The sequence below is a fragment of the Canis lupus genome, chromosome 25, assembly GCF_048164855.1.
Source record: "Canis lupus baileyi chromosome 25, mCanLup2.hap1, whole genome shotgun sequence".
In the NCBI taxonomy this organism is placed as follows: Eukaryota; Metazoa; Chordata; class Mammalia; order Carnivora; family Canidae; genus Canis; species Canis lupus.
In genome coordinates, this window is record NC_132862.1 from 5,696,003 (window position 1) to 5,711,250 (window position 15,248).

Consider the following 15,248-nt stretch of genomic DNA (forward strand, 5'->3'; position numbering starts at 1 on the left):
GGCTTGGAAGCACACCCACAGAAAACGGAGTCCCGCAGGCTCAGATGTTTGGCGGACCACATTGCCCAGCAGACCCCTCGTCCCGGGGCCGGCGCTCGCGCGGTGCATTATGGCATTCGTAGTCCTCAGGCCTTCGATGTCGGCCAGCCGTCTCGCACCAGGAACTCGCCTTCCCAGCTTGCCGCGCGCGGCCGGGGATGCAGCTCGGCGACCAGGAAACGGGAAAGATGGCGGCTGCTCGGCGACGTTGAGGCCGCGTTGGGCGGTTCAGACTCAGAGTGGTGAGTCCCGAGCGTTGGAGGCGGTCCCCGCGAGCTTGCAGAGAGGGCGAGAGTGGGGGCACGGCGGTGGCCCCTGCCTCCGGGACGAGGCGGGGAAGAACGCTTCAGGGTAGAGGGGGGAGCCCGGAGAGCTCTGGCGGGCTGGAGCGAAGGGGCGCGGGCCCCGGGGCGGAGTATTGGCTCCTGGGGACACAGGCCAGGTCCCTGGACGATGTTACGGGCCAGACCTCTGCCCATGAGCGCGGCCCCTATGATACCCTCTATCCGAGCTTATCCTTCATGTTTCGAGTAGCCCTTGCTCCAGCCAGACCGGAACTTTGGCTTTTCTCCCAGAATCAGTCATGCTTTCCCGCCTCTGCGCTTCCGTATTATTTCTTTTGCTGGGAATGACTTTTCCGCGCCCTCAATTACACATCTTCCAATTCTACCTGCACTGAAATGCTCAAGAGCCACTTCCTCCACAGATCTTTCCAAATCCCCTTTTGTAAATGAAAGGAAACTTCTTTGAATTCCTATAACACTTCATCTGAGCCTTCGTCTTGGTAAGTACCTGGTACCCTCTATTGTTCTGTAACCTTCCTTTGGACGGGATCTTCCTGATTTATTTCCTTTTGTAACTCAACACGACATCCAGCACAGTGCCTTGCATATAGTAGATGCTTGTTAACTACCTAATTGGGTAAGAGAAAGAATCTGCCCCCTTTATCCTACAAGACCTGAGGAACCCAGAGACCGGGAGGTTTGCAAGGAAGGCTGCTGGGAAGGGATGACCCCGGCGGGCCTGCTTATCAGGCCCTTGTGAGAAGTGTAACCTATAATAAAAGTTGCCTATATTTACTGTTTCTTTTATTCTCACTTCTCATTCTCTTCTAAACTCACTGCACTCAGGCTTCTACTTTCTCCAGGCCATCAAAACAGCTCTCGTCAAGGTCACCAACAATCTTAATTTTTCCAAATGCAGGGATCACTCCTCTATCTCCTAGTCTTTTTCTGCTTGGAAAAGTTGATCACTACCCCCCCGCCAGCCAACACACTTTTGGCTTCTGTGATGTCACACTTACTTTTTTCCTGCTTTCTTAACAGCTTTTGCTTCTTCTTCTTTTTTTTTTTTAAGATTTTTTATTTATTTATTCATGAGATTTGGGGGTGGGGGGCTGTAGAGACACAGGCAGAGGGAGAAGCAGGCTGCATGCAGGGAGCCCGACTTAGGACTCGATCCCAGGTCTCCAGGATCAGACCTGGGCTGAAGGCGGCGCTAAACCACTGAGCCACCCAGGCTGCTCTGGCTTTTGCTTCTTTACAGTCTTTTTTTTCTGGTTCCTCCTTTGCCTGACCTCTAAATGTTACAGTGTTCCAGAGCTTAATCCTGGTTCTCTCCTGTTTCCTTCCTTTAACTGGACTGTCTACTCTGGTAATGTTATTTAGTGTTCCATGGCTTTGAGAAGTTATCTATATATCGGTGACTCAAATTTTTGTCTCCAGGTTCTCCTGAGTTCTAGAATTGCATTTTCAAAACGAAACTTTTGATTTCCTCCTAAATCTGTTCCTTCTCCAGTTATTTCTGGTCGTTAATGACTCCGTGAACCGTTAGTTTGGTCAAGCTGTAAATTTGGGACGTATTTCTGTGTCTCCTCTTTCCCTTTCTCCTTTCATCAGTAAGTCCTATTAGCTCTGTTTCCAAGTATTTCCTGAAACTTTCTACTTCTTCCCGTCTCCGTTGCCACTTTCCTAGAACAAGCTACTGTCACCTCTTGCCTAGACTACTAAATGGCATTCTCAGTGATTTTGTTTCTACTCTTGCCTCACTATTCTGTACTTTCTTGCCAGTCACCAAATTCTTTAAAAGTGTAAAATTAGATCACATCACTTCCTGTTGAACACCCCTTAAGGTTCCCATTGCTGTTAGATTGAAATTCGAGTTCCTTCCCCCTGGCCTAAAACACATTTCCATGATCTGACTCTGGACTATCTCCCTAAACTCATGTTGAATCATCTTCCCCTTGGTTCACTGTCACTCAACCACACAATTTTTAAGGCAAACATGCTGAGCTAGTTCTTGCCCCAGTGTCTTAATACTTGCTGTCTCTTCTACCCAACAAGATCTTTTCCCTAATCTTCATAGTCTCTTTTCCAGCATTCAAATCTCAGTTTACACGGCATCTAAAAAATTCTTTCCTGAGCCCTCGCTCATTCCTACTTTGCCCCATCATATCCACTCTGTTTTGTTCTGTTTATTAACTGTCATTACTATTTGAAATTCTCTTATTCTGCTTGTTATCTGCTTCATTGGAACTTAAGCGTTATGAGATTAGAGATTGTTTACTGCCATTATCTCCAGTAGGTAAAACAGTTTCTGGTGCCTACCAGGTGCTCAGTGAATATTTGTTGGAAGAGTGAGTGATGTCCAGGATGCTTTATAGAGAAGAGACCTTTCTTCTGGATTGTTTTCTTAGGGTTCTAAGTAGAAGAGATATAAGTATAATTGCATGATGTACTGCTGTAGAACACTCAGTCGTTTCTCAGACAGTTGTGAAACAAAATGGGTTGTCTTCACCTTTTGAAAGTACTACTTGTTCATTTTTCTCTTCTTTATACGTTATCCTTTCTTAAAGGTATATGGCAGGAAATTAAATGAGGAAAGGAGATTGTAAGCAAAAGCCTAGGGAGCTGATATTCCAACTGAACCGCTAGAAGATAAAATAAGTTCTGGGTCTTAGGGATGGTGGTGATGGTGATGAAGTAGAGGTAGATTCAGACTTGGTGTCATTTTGGCTCCTGGCTGAAGCAGATTTTGTAGTCTGAAGGACAAGTGACAGTGGGACATGATGTTCAGTGTCCCCCAGGCAGGAGGGGAAAGGAACAAATTCCTGCTGAAATCTTTCATGGGACGGGGTAATGGTCAAGGCTGTGAGAATCTGCGTAGACTGTCAGGATGTTTGTGACCTTTAGTTTTTGGTAACTTTTTTTCTTTCTATTCTGAAATAAAGATTCAAAAAAAAAAAAAAAAAAGAAAAGGAAGAAAGATTCACAGTAAGTTGCAAAAAAAAAAAAAAAATAATGCATACCCTTCACAAAGTTTTCCCGTTGCGAAATGAGAAGTACATTTCTCATTAATCTGGGTGAAAGTAAGTTTGTATCTCCATTTAAATTTAGGTATTCTTTGAGGTGCTGATGATAACCCCAAATCTCAAAGCTAAACTCTTTGTCTTTCCTCTTTTGAGCTTTCTTTACGAGCTCAAGAGAACTTACCTCCCTTAGTCGTGTATGTGTTGACTGATCCCAGTGGACTGGCAGACCGACTAGACTCCTAAAGCAAAGACTAGACTCTAGGAGCAAAATGGGATGCTTCTAGAGGTAGCTGGTATACTGTTCACTCACTAGCATTTCTTTTAATGCTCTTGCCGTTTAATTATAAAAATAAGATATATTCATTGTATATTTATATTTAATTTTTATTTATTTTAAAGATTTTGGTTATTTACTTGACAGCGCGAGAGATCACAAGCAGGAGGAGCAGCAGGAGTAGCGGCAGAGGGAGAAGCAGGCTCCCCTCTGAGCAGGGAGCCCAGTGTGGGGCTCAAACCCAGGACCTGGGACAATGACCTGAGCCAAAGGCAGACACTTAATCAACTGAGCCCCAGTATACCTTTAAAAATGAATATATAGGGGGATGCCTGGGTGGTGCAGTCTGTTAAGCATCTGATTCTTGCTTTCAGTTCAAGTCCTGATATCAGAGTTGTGAGATCGAGCCTTACATCGGGCTCCCTGCTGAGCACAAAGTTGGCTGAAGTTTCTTCCTCTCCTTCTCCCTTTGCCCTTCCCCCCATGCTGGCATATGCATACTCTCGCTCTTTCAAATAAATAAATCTTTAAGAAGAAAACCAGACGTGAATATATACAAAAAGGAATCACAGAGGGACAGTGTAGTATAATGAATGAGTCTCTGAAGCCAGACCACCTAGCACTCTGTCACTTACCACCTGTGTGTCCTCAGGCAAGTTACTTTATATACCTGAGCTTCCATTTCCTCATCTGTTAAGTAGGCATTCTAGTATATCTACCTCATAGGGTTGTTTTGAGATTAATCAGATTATATATAAGCATTATATATATCGATTATACATGGGGCACCTGGGTGGCTCAGTCAGTTAATCTATAGCCTTCGGCTCAGATCGTGATCCCAGGGTCCTGGGATCAAGCCCAATGTGAGCTCCATATGAGCCCACATCAGGCTTCCTGCTCAGCGGGGAGTCTGCTTCTCCCTCTGCTCCTTCCCTCTGCTCATGCTGTCGCTCGCTCTCTCTCTCTTTCTCTCTCTCTCTCAAATAAAATCTTAAAAAAAAAAAAAAAAAAGATTATACATACACAGTTTAGAATAGTACCTAGTACATAGTAAGTATTCCTCTTATCCATGACAGATGGCAGGAGAGCTGGCTGACAAAAAGGACCGGGATGCATCACCTTCCAAGGAGGAAAGGAAGCGATCTCGGACTCCTGAGAGAGAGCGAGATAGAGACCGGGACCGGAAGTCTTCCCCATCTAAAGACAGGAAGCGGCATCGTTCAAGGGATAGGCGTCGGGGAGGCAGCCGTTCTCGCTCCCGTTCCCGTTCTAAGTCTACGGAAAGGTAAAGTGTAACTTTGTATGTCTTATATGGGAAGGGAGAGTACATTTCAAACGTCTTCATTCTTGGTTCTTCTGATGCCTCCAGTATTAGGATGTTAGTCTTTCATATTTCTCTACCTCTAGTGATCTAGTAGCTCTTAAAAGTTAAGAGGGAGGGGCTCCTGGGTGGCCCAGTGGTTGAGTGTCTGCCTTTGGTTTAGATCATGGGTGCTGCATCGGGCTTCTCGCAGGGAGCCCACTTCTCTCTCTACCTGTGTCTCTGCCTCTCTGGGTGTCTCTCATGAATAAATAAAATCTTTAAAAAAATGGTAAGAGGAAACTTGTAAGATGAAGGTCCAGGTGGTCGAGGAAGATTGTTCCTCTCTTCACATGGGTGATGGCCTATCGTTACCATTAATGCTTAGCAGTACAACCCTGATCTAGAAGACTTTCTTCGAATTCCCTCATAGCTTCTCCTGGACACACTCCAATTTGTAAAATATTACTTTGTGTAGAAAAGAGCATGAGAACCTCTTTAGGGCTGCAGTGAAGCTGGATACTTTTAAAATAACACATGATTTCTTAAACTTGCTGTCTTTAGAGAGCGAAGGCATAAAGAACGAGAACGGGATAAGGAGCGTGATCGGAATAAGAAGGACCGAGACCGGGACAAGGATGGGCATAGACGGGACAAGGACCGTAAACGATCCAGGTACCTGAGGGAATGGGGGTAGGCTTTAGGAGAATGCTCCCATCTCTTCCTCTCTGCCTTGGAGCTGGCTCAGTGTCATAGGAAAGAAAGTTCTTAGTGACTCCTACCGGTAGTGATAACAGCTGGCTTTTTTAGAAGGCATGTATCCTTCGCTGCTATAACCAGTTACTGAAGTCACAACTATTTGAGGGTCACCTTGTTCTTAAAGGTTAGAAATTAGTTGAAGAGGCTTACCAGCCTACGAAACATTCTCTTAGCTCCGTTGGACCATTCATTCAGGTTTCTATACAAGATAGCATATATTTGTTAGGATAGCATAATGTCCCAGTACCTTGATCTGTTTCCCTTGGAAACTTTGTATGCAAAGTTTTTATTAGGCTCTGAGTGCGTAAGTTAGAATTCAGGGCAAAGGACACAATTCCCATAACAAATACAGGGGCTTGTTGAAGATCTCTTGTAGATTGGGCTTGTAGCAGTTGTGGGGGAAGGATCACTGGGACTGGTAGGAAGGAAGCATGGGGAGGGAACCTACAGAGCAGTATTGGGGAAGGGTGGATGGTTGGAGGGGACCTTGTAGACTAAATTTATTGTGTATTATAAAATTGAGCAAGATTTTTTTTTCAATGTGTATGTGCTATTTGGAAGAGAGATTTTTGCCCTCAGTAGTGAAGACCCACTTGTGAGAAGAGATTAGTCTTGGAAAAGGAGATTCAGTAGAATGGGGCCAAGCAAGGCCATCATTAGATTTCAGAGCGGACAGAGTGACCATGCCTGCAAAGGGAGCTTCAGGGCATGATGGGTGGCCATGGGCCAGTCTTGTTGAGTCATGGAAAAACTTCATCCTCTTTGGGGCTCAGCCTGACCCTCTTCAAGGAGCGGGGGTAAGACAGTGATATGGACCTCTCCTGTTCCTTTTCTTTAAAGTTTATCTCCTGGGCGAGGAAAAGATTTTAAATCTCGGAAAGACAGAGACTCTAAGAAGGATGAAGATGATGAACATGGTGATAAGAAGCCTAAGGTAATGGGCAGCCCGGGTAGCTCAGCGGTTTAGCGCCGTCTTCGGCCCAGGGTGTGATCCTGGAGACCCGGGATCGAGTCCCACGTCAGGCTCACTGCGTGGAGCCTGCTTCTCCTTCTGCCTGTGTCTCTGCTTCTCTCTCTCTCTCTCTCTCTCTCTGTCTCATGAATAAATAAAAAAAAATCTTTTAAAAAAAGAAAATCCTAAGGTAAAGGAGAGGAAAGATTTCTCTCATCTTCCTCTTCAGTTTGTTCTCCATTACTGATCCTTTATGTACTGAAGTCCTGTGTTTCATCTTCAGGCTCAGCCGTTATCCCTGGAAGAACTTCTGGCCAAGAAAAAGGCTGAGGAAGAAGCTGAGGCAAAGGTGAGAATGTGGAGGTCTCTGTTAGTTGGCAGAGCTGCTAAAGCATCACAGACTGAGGCACATAAACAGTTCCGGAGGCTAGAAGCTAAGATCATGGTATCCGTAGGGTTGTTTCTTTGAGGCCTTTCTCATTGGCTTGTAGGTGGATGTCTTCTCTGCCCTCACACGATCTTCCCTCCGTGTGGGCGTGCCCCCAGTGTCTCTGTCCACTTAGGAGGACACCCGTCACATTGGTTTAGTGTCCACCCGAAGAGCCTCATTTTACCTTAAGCACTTCTTAAAGGTTCTGTCTCCAAATATAGTAATATTCTAAGGTCCTAGGGGTTAGGGTTTTGACATACAAATTTTGAAGGGGACAGGCCATAGTGGGGTCCTAGACCTATGTGTGTTTTCCATAACAGGTGTAATGCCTGAGCAGATATTGTTGGGCTCCCTGCCAATTCTGCAACAGTGGTGCGATTATACCCTGCTCCTGTGTCCTTTGTTTACAGTTCCAATCTATTTTGTAGCCCAAGTTCCTCTCCAAAGCAGAACGAGAGGCTGAAGCCCTAAAGCGACGGCAGCAGGAGGTGGAGGAGCGGCAGAGGATGCTTGAAGAAGAGCGGAAGAAAAGGAAACAATTCCAAGACTTGGGCAGGAAAATGTTGGGTTCGTTTTCCTCCCCGTGTAGCCCTTGGATGGGTTAGGAGAGGGTGGGAGGGGATTGTCACTCTTGAGAGCCAGAAACCAGTTTGCTCTGGAGTTTGGAAAAGGGAGGGTGTGGGAGTTGATGAGAAAAAGACCTTTGTGTCAGGTCTCCATTTCCCTTGTATTGTAAATCTCCCACTTCTCGTTTGGTGTCTGTTGTCTGGATCCTCTCCATGCCCTCTCTTTTCTTGCACTGAGCTCTTCTGCAGCTTTGCTTTCCTTGATCTGCAGAAGACCCTCAGGAACGGGAGCGTCGGGAACGCAGGGAGAGGATGGAGCGGGAAACCAATGGAAATGAGGATGAGGAAGGGCGGCAGAAGATCCGGGAGGAGAAGGATAAGAGCAAGGAACTGCATGCCATCAAGGTGCGGGCCTTGCTTCGGTATTCACTTCCTGCGCCACGCACACAGAAGTTTGGTCTTGTTATTTGGCCATTCTGCTCTCTGCATGTGAGGTCGGGGTGGGCCTCCAGCTTTGCCTTCTGTCCCTGGGCAGGAGCGTTACCTTGGTGGCATCAAGAAGCGGCGCCGAACGAGGCATCTCAATGACCGCAAGTTTGTCTTCGAGTGGGATGCATCCGAGGACACATCCATCGACTACAACCCCCTGTGAGTGGCTTTGGGGCCTGAGCACTAAGTCTTTTACACTAGGCGGTTCCCGGAGAGAACTAACTGGTGACCACAGAAAGAGAAGTAAGATTCTGGGACGGGGACAATGGTAGGCGCGTAGCTGGCCAGCTCTCCAGGCGAGGGAAGACTGGCTGGAAAGGTGTTGGTATCGGCACCTGTCCGTAGTCCGCCCTTCCCTCCTGCTGCCCCAACAGCTTCTCTCTTTTTTTTCTTCCTTTGTCTCAATCTCAGATACAAAGAACGACACCAGGTGCAGTTGTTGGGGCGAGGCTTCATTGCAGGCATTGACCTGAAGCAGCAGAAACGAGAGCAGTCTCGTTTCTATGGAGACCTAATGGAGAAGAGGCGGACACTGGAAGAAAAGGAGCAGGAGGAGTGAGTGGGAAGGCTAGGGGCGGTTGGGCAGAGCCCAGAGCCTACAAAAAGGAGCTGGAGGTTACTGATCCCACTCGCTCCTCACGTCCTGCTCCAGGGCCAGACTCCGCAAGCTCCGTAAGAAGGAAGCAAAGCAGCGCTGGGATGATCGGCACTGGTCCCAGAAGAAGTTAGATGAGATGACGGACAGGGACTGGCGGATCTTCAGAGAGGACTACAGCATCACCACCAAAGGTGGCAAGATCCCCAATCCCATCCGGTCCTGGAAAGACTCTTCTCTGCCCCCGCACATCTTGGAGGTCATCGATAAGTGTGGCTATAAGGTAAAGAGAGGCAGACTGGCCCAGAAGATCTGACTTGTTCCTATATTCTAGGGGAATCATACTTACTTTGGGAACAGGAAGCTTTGTTCCTTTGTTCCTCTGTTTCGTGCCTTCTCTGCCGGGGAGCACTAACGTGATGCTGTCACTTTCTGGTGGGAGTATTAGCCTTTGTTGACTGTGTTTCCTTGCTGTGAACTGGTGTCCTCCTCCTGTGCTGGCTCATGTGCCCACTCTGTCAGCAGTAGCTTGGGTAGCAGAACTCCATCTGTACCTATTACTCCCTCTGGGTCACTGCAGGAACCAACACCTATCCAGCGTCAGGCAATCCCCATTGGGCTACAGAATCGCGACATCATTGGTGTAGCTGAGACTGGCAGCGGCAAGACAGCGGCCTTCCTCATCCCACTGCTGGTCTGGATCACCACTCTCCCCAAAATCGACAGGTGAAGTCAGCTGGCACCAGCTGGAGTAGATTTGGCTAGGTGGGAAGGGTCACAGTGGCAAATAAGCATTTGGTTTTCTTTCTTTCTTTCTTTCTTTTCTTTTCCTTCCTTCCTTCCTTCCTTCCTTCCTTCCTTCCTTCCTTCCTTCCTTCCTTCCTTCCTTCCTTCCTTCCTTCCTTTCTTTCCTTCCTTTCTTTCCTTTCTTTCTTTCCTTTCTTTCTTTCCTTCTTTCTTTCCTTCCTTCTTTCTTTTTTCTTTTCTTTCTTTTCTTTTCTTTCTTTTCTTTCTTTCTTTTTTTTTTTTTTTTTCTTCTTTCTTTTTTTTAATGAGTTTTATCTACCTCTGTATTTATTTATTTTAAGTAGGCTCTATGTCCAGCATGGAGCCTAGCATAGGGCTTGAACTCACAACTCTGAGATCAAGACCTGAGCTGAAATCAAGAGTTAGATGCTTAACTGAGTGAGCCACCCAGATGCCCCTATTTTTAAGTAATTTCTACACTCAGCATGGGGCTTGAGCTCACAACTCCACAGTCCGGAGTCACATACTCTTCCAACTGAGCCAGCCTGGTGCCCCCATTTGTTTTGCTTTTTAAGTTATAATCAGAATCCCGGTTCTTTAGTCTGGGTCAGATATTAGGGAATAATTAGATCATGGTATCAAAGAAGTGTGTGATTTGGTTGGCAAGGACCACTCCCTGAAGAACATGGCTGTCCTGGAGTCTGTGACTTTTAAGTGAGATCTTTGCATCCTTTTCCCACCACCTTTCCCATCTCCATAGCTACCCTTAAGAGTTGACTTTGTCTTGCTCCTGTTTGTGGTTGGATGAGAACCAAAGCTCATGGAACTAAGGGATGCCCCATTTACCACAGGATCGAAGAGTCAGACCAGGGCCCTTACGCCATCATTCTGGCCCCCACTCGTGAGTTGGCTCAGCAGATTGAGGAAGAGACCATCAAGTTTGGGAAGCCACTGGGCATCCGCACTGTGGCCGTCATTGGCGGCATCTCCAGAGAAGACCAGGGCTTCAGGCTGCGCATGGGCTGTGAGGTTCGTTCACCTAGCCGGCAGCCAGCCTGCTGTGTGAGGGCTCTGACTTTGGGGGCTGTGTTTCTAGTTTCTGCCACGGATGGGCTGTGTAATGAAGAAAAGGACTGGCTTATATGTATGTGCTGTTACTTAGAACTTATGCACAGATAGGTAACGTGCACATTAATTCTACCAGCGACCGTATGAGAATAGGTAGGTTACCTCCATTGTACAGATGAGGCTGAGGCTCAGGTCACAGCTGGCGAGGAGAAGAGCTGAGATCCATATCCAAAGCCCGCCAGATCATGCCTTCTCGGGGTGAGGGGAAGATAACTTTTTATAAGAATTCTGATGCAGGAATTGAGTCTTTGCAGACTTTTTGGTATAATCCCTTTATGTAACCTTCTCCGTAGTTGCCCTTGGTTCCTCTTCTGTGTAAGAAAGTTCCTTCTGATTTTGCTCTTCTGTCTAACCTTCTGTACTTTACTCAGAAAACCTATTTATCCCTAAAAAAAATCCAAGGTAACAACAAGGGATTTCATGCCAGTTCTTATGAACCTTTGCTGCCAATCCTAACTGGAGGTTGGGGTCCAAGTTCCTTAGCATTGGAGGACTGTTGCCCAAGGGGATGGATAGTTCACAGGAGGGAGGAGAAAGAGATACATGCTAGGGCTGCATGTGTTTCCACTGTGCCCTCCAGATTGTCATCGCTACCCCAGGACGTTTGATTGATGTGCTGGAGAACCGTTACCTTGTACTGAGCCGCTGTACCTATGTGGTTCTGGATGAGGCAGATAGGATGATTGACATGGGCTTTGAGCCAGATGTCCAGAAGATCCTGGAGCACATGCCTGTCAGCAACCAGAAGCCAGACACAGATGAGGCTGAGGACCCTGAGAAGATGTTGGCCAACTTTGAGTCGGGAAAACATAAGTACCGCCAAGTAAGGCTGCTTCGCTAGGCTGGGAAATGGGGGCGAGTTGCCAAAACTGCTCTGAGGCCCTTCTTGCCCTGGATGGGCCCAGAGTACATTTACCAGCATGTCAGTCCTCCGACAGTCCTAGCTGTGTAGCCATGGGCTGTGCCCTGGAAAATCATTCCAAGGCATTATGCTGCTCCTTACCATGGGTGCCAGCAGATGCTCTCAGCCCTTCCTGTCATCATAGGATGTAAAGGACCTTGGTGAACAGGTACTGAGGAAAGAAGGGGGAAGGCAGAGGACACCGTTTCCTACGGTGGGGTTGTCAAAGCCTACTCAATGGCTCGCTGTAGGTTCTTTAGCCCAGGCTACGCTGGCTGTGCTGATGGGGGATATGTGGTGGTGTCCGCCGGGGCCCAGGGCTGAGCTTCCTGTTTTCATAGACCGTCATGTTCACGGCCACCATGCCCCCGGCGGTGGAGCGTCTGGCCCGGAGCTATCTTCGGCGACCGGCTGTGGTGTACATTGGCTCTGCGGGCAAGCCCCACGAACGTGTGGAACAGAAGGTCTTCCTCATGTCAGAGTCAGAAAAGAGGTACGGGGGCAGCTGAACCAAGAAAAATGTGATGGAGAAGGAGCTTTTTTCAGTACGGGGGATGGAGGGTAAATGTTCTGTCGTGTTGGAGAACGGCTGTTTTCTTGTTCGGGGTGCCATGGGTTTAAGGTCCTGGAATTGGTGTTGGTAGATCCAGGTGGGCATCCCACTCAGAGGTACGCCTCTAATGTTTCTCCTCTTACTCTTCTCCCCAGGAAAAAGCTGCTGGCAATCTTGGAACAAGGCTTTGATCCACCCATTATCATTTTTGTCAACCAGAAGAAAGGCTGTGATGTTTTGGCTAAATCCCTGGAGAAGATGGGGGTGTGTCTGGCAGGGGAGAACCAAATCTGCTCTCTTTGGTGGGGCATTCTAAAGATAGAGGGGCCCTCGAAGCCTCTTCCTTTCAGTTCTGTCCCACTCTTTGACCTCTTTAATATTCAAGTCAGGGCCAGAGGGAAAAGGGCAGTTTGATGGGGATGAGGGATGGGGTCTGTTGCTGTGATTCCCTGTCCGGACCAGCAGTGCCAGTCAGAGCTGTTTTGGGTCTTCCTCCAACGGGGCTGAGCCAGGGACAGGTTTTGAGCCACACATCCTGAGGCTGTGGAATAGTGGATCAAAATTCTTTGTGTTGATCTGTGTTTGGGAAAGGGGGTGGCATGGTCAGGAGGGAGATGTGGGTGATCGGTGTCCTTTACTCCTGCCGCTGGTGTCTGAAGGCAAGGGTGTGTCCTCTTAAGTGTCTTGGTCCCCGCTTGCCACCCTCAGCCTCATTCTCTTTGATGACTGCCCATCTCTCTGGCTTCACCTCCACCCGCCCCACAAGCTGCTTTACCTTTGAGCTGACTGACTGCCCCTGTCACCCCACACCCCGCCGTCCCCCTTTCCTTCCCCCAGCCTGCCTATCCTCTTGCTTTCCGTTGCCCTCATTCTCTCTCCTTCCTTCCCCTTCTACCCTACTGCTCTGCAGCCCTCCCTCTGTGTCTTCACTCCCTTAACTTCTGTGTCTTTCTGTGAGCCCTCTGCTCTTTCCTCACCTCCTCCTTCTTCCAACAGTACAACGCTTGCACGCTGCATGGTGGAAAAGGCCAGGAGCAGCGAGAGTTTGCACTGTCCAACCTCAAGGCAGGGGCCAAGGATATTTTGGTGGCTACGGACGTGGCAGGTCGTGGTATTGACATCCAAGATGTGTCTATGGTTGTCAACTATGATATGGCCAAAAACATTGAAGGTCAGTGCAGGGGAAGCAGCTTCCATCCGGGTAAAGGGAGGCTACTTGTTGGGTGCTCATTCCTCACAGCTCCGAGCCTGGGATTGCTTGTTCCAGTGAGACAAGCTCTGCTCTCTAGCTCTCATGGGTTTGTTGTCCCAGTACCTGGGACAGGTCTGTCCTAGAGGCGGGGGGCTGCTCTCAGCCTGGGTGTGGTGGGACAAGTGCCGTCGGTGGTGGGGAGAGCACTGTGGGTGCTGCAGGGTCAGGTGGCACAAGTGATATCAACCCCGGGGTGGCGTGGGGTGGGTGGGTGATGCCTTCAGAAGGGAGGCCTGGTAGCCTCAGTGGCATTCCTCCCCCTCCCCAGATTACATCCACCGCATTGGCCGCACGGGCCGAGCTGGCAAGAGTGGTGTGGCCATCACCTTCCTCACCAAAGAGGATTCTGCTGTGTTCTATGAGCTGAAGCAAGCCATCCTGGAGAGCCCAGTGTCCTCCTGCCCCCCAGAGCTAGCCAACCACCCAGATGCCCAGCACAAGCCAGGCACCATCCTCACCAAGAAGCGCCGGGAAGAAACTATCTTTGCCTGACACAGCACTCTTCCCATCAGTTTAAGGGCATGTGCTGAAGCCCGTTCGTTCTTCAGGACCCTCACATCTCTCTTTCCAGGTCCTCACTCTTTCGGTCTTAGGAAACAATCAGATACCTTGGCCCACACCCTCAGGTCTGAAGGCCTGAGCATGGGGCAGCAGAAAGAGAGGAAACTGCTGGAGGGGCAGGGAGAACGAAGCAGCACAGGTGCTGGCCCAGCTCTGCCCCTCCTGAGGGCCTTGGGATTGCATTGGACCATCAGCTCTTGCCAGTCATGGGAGCCGCCAGGTGGCATTGCCTCACAGATTTGAACAAAAACCTGGCTGCCAGGCTGGTACCTCTTCGGCACGGACCTGACTGCAGAAGTGGCAGCAGTGTCGTTGCCCTCGGTGACCCCGGGGTGGGGGGGCGTCTGGCACCGTGAGCGTTAAGAACCTTGGACTATGTCATTTCGACAGCTCTTTGTCCTTTCGGATTATAAAAAAACAAGTTGAGAGCCTTGTTTAGAGCTTGCACGGCCCCTGTGCCAGGGGGTGCTGTGCACTCTAGGCATCCCTCACCCAGGGAATTTTTTTAGTAGATGTGGGGACAGGGTGAGCTGGCTGTGCCCATCTTGAAGTCACTGAGTGAAATTTTGTTTTTTATTCTCTGAGAAGATGAGTTTGTATGTTCTGCGAATAAACACATGAAGACGAAGGCCGTGTTGAATTCTAGCTACACTCCATCTCCCAGGTTCTCTCCGCTGCCACAGGAGATAGGAGGACAGCCCTTGCCTCGGTGGGTTGACTTGGGAGATGAAAGAAAACCAAGTCCAGAAAAGAGCCTAGGGCCTCAGTTGATGGTCTGAATCGATAGGAGGCCACTTGAGGGCAGATGGAAAAGCCACTGGCCACAGGATCAGAATGCACCCTCCCTGCCTGCCCTAGCCTCACCTAACTTGTAGCTCTGCCTGCCGGGGCACCCTCTCTTTGCACACGGGTGGGAATGGAGAGCAGCCAAGAAACCGGCACGTGAGGCATCGGTGGAGCCCGCTGGAGTGTGCCGGATGCCCAGACCTCGGTACCTTTGCTTGTGGCTCCCTGATGGCTCAGCCCACTGCTCACGGGAGGGGCAGAGCTGGGGACCGAGAGCTTTAAGGAGTGGTGAGCTGGGGCCCGCTGAGCTCGGTTGTGGGGAGAAGGCTGCAGAGCCGGCAAGTACATGGAGTTCAAGTTACAAGGGCTCTTGGGCAGACTCTTGGGCTTTTTTGTCCCGAGGCAGGGACGGTGTAAGGCTGTGCCTCAGCCTCCTCCTCCCCACCTTCAGAGCAGGTCCTTTCTGAGATGCTGAATGTCTTCCGGCACCTGGGTGGGAGGAAGCACCTGGAGCATAGTGCCTCCCCCAGCTCTGTCCTTGTTCCCATCCCAGTCAGTGACTCCTCCATGAGAGAGAGGGCCAGGATACTTGTTTCCTTCAGGCTT

The 15,248-nt window shown here is 49.0% G+C and overlaps 1 protein-coding gene across 2 annotated transcripts; it reads left to right on the forward strand.

Moving 5' to 3' along the window:
- The first annotated feature begins 129 nt into the window (after positions 1-129).
- On the forward strand, positions 130-14,484 carry DDX23 (DEAD-box helicase 23). Of its 2 annotated transcripts, XM_072798090.1 has the most exons (18): positions 202-281; positions 746-823; positions 4,700-4,908; positions 5,488-5,598; positions 6,523-6,616; positions 6,918-6,983; positions 7,493-7,631; positions 7,902-8,035; positions 8,166-8,278; positions 8,531-8,674; positions 8,772-8,997; positions 9,295-9,440; positions 10,313-10,490; positions 11,170-11,412; positions 11,832-11,983; positions 12,199-12,307; positions 13,040-13,214; positions 13,564-14,484. In XM_072798090.1, exons 3-18 carry the CDS (start codon positions 4,700-4,702, stop codon positions 13,785-13,787), a joined length of 2,463 nt encoding a protein of 820 aa, XP_072654191.1. In that variant the 5' UTR covers positions 202-281; positions 746-823; the 3' UTR covers positions 13,788-14,484. The 2 variants fall into 2 exon arrangements, with proteins under 2 accessions (XP_072654190.1, XP_072654191.1); XM_072798089.1 differs by lacking the exon at positions 746-823 and having other exon boundaries at positions 130-281.
- Positions 14,485-15,248: the final 764 nt, after the last annotated feature.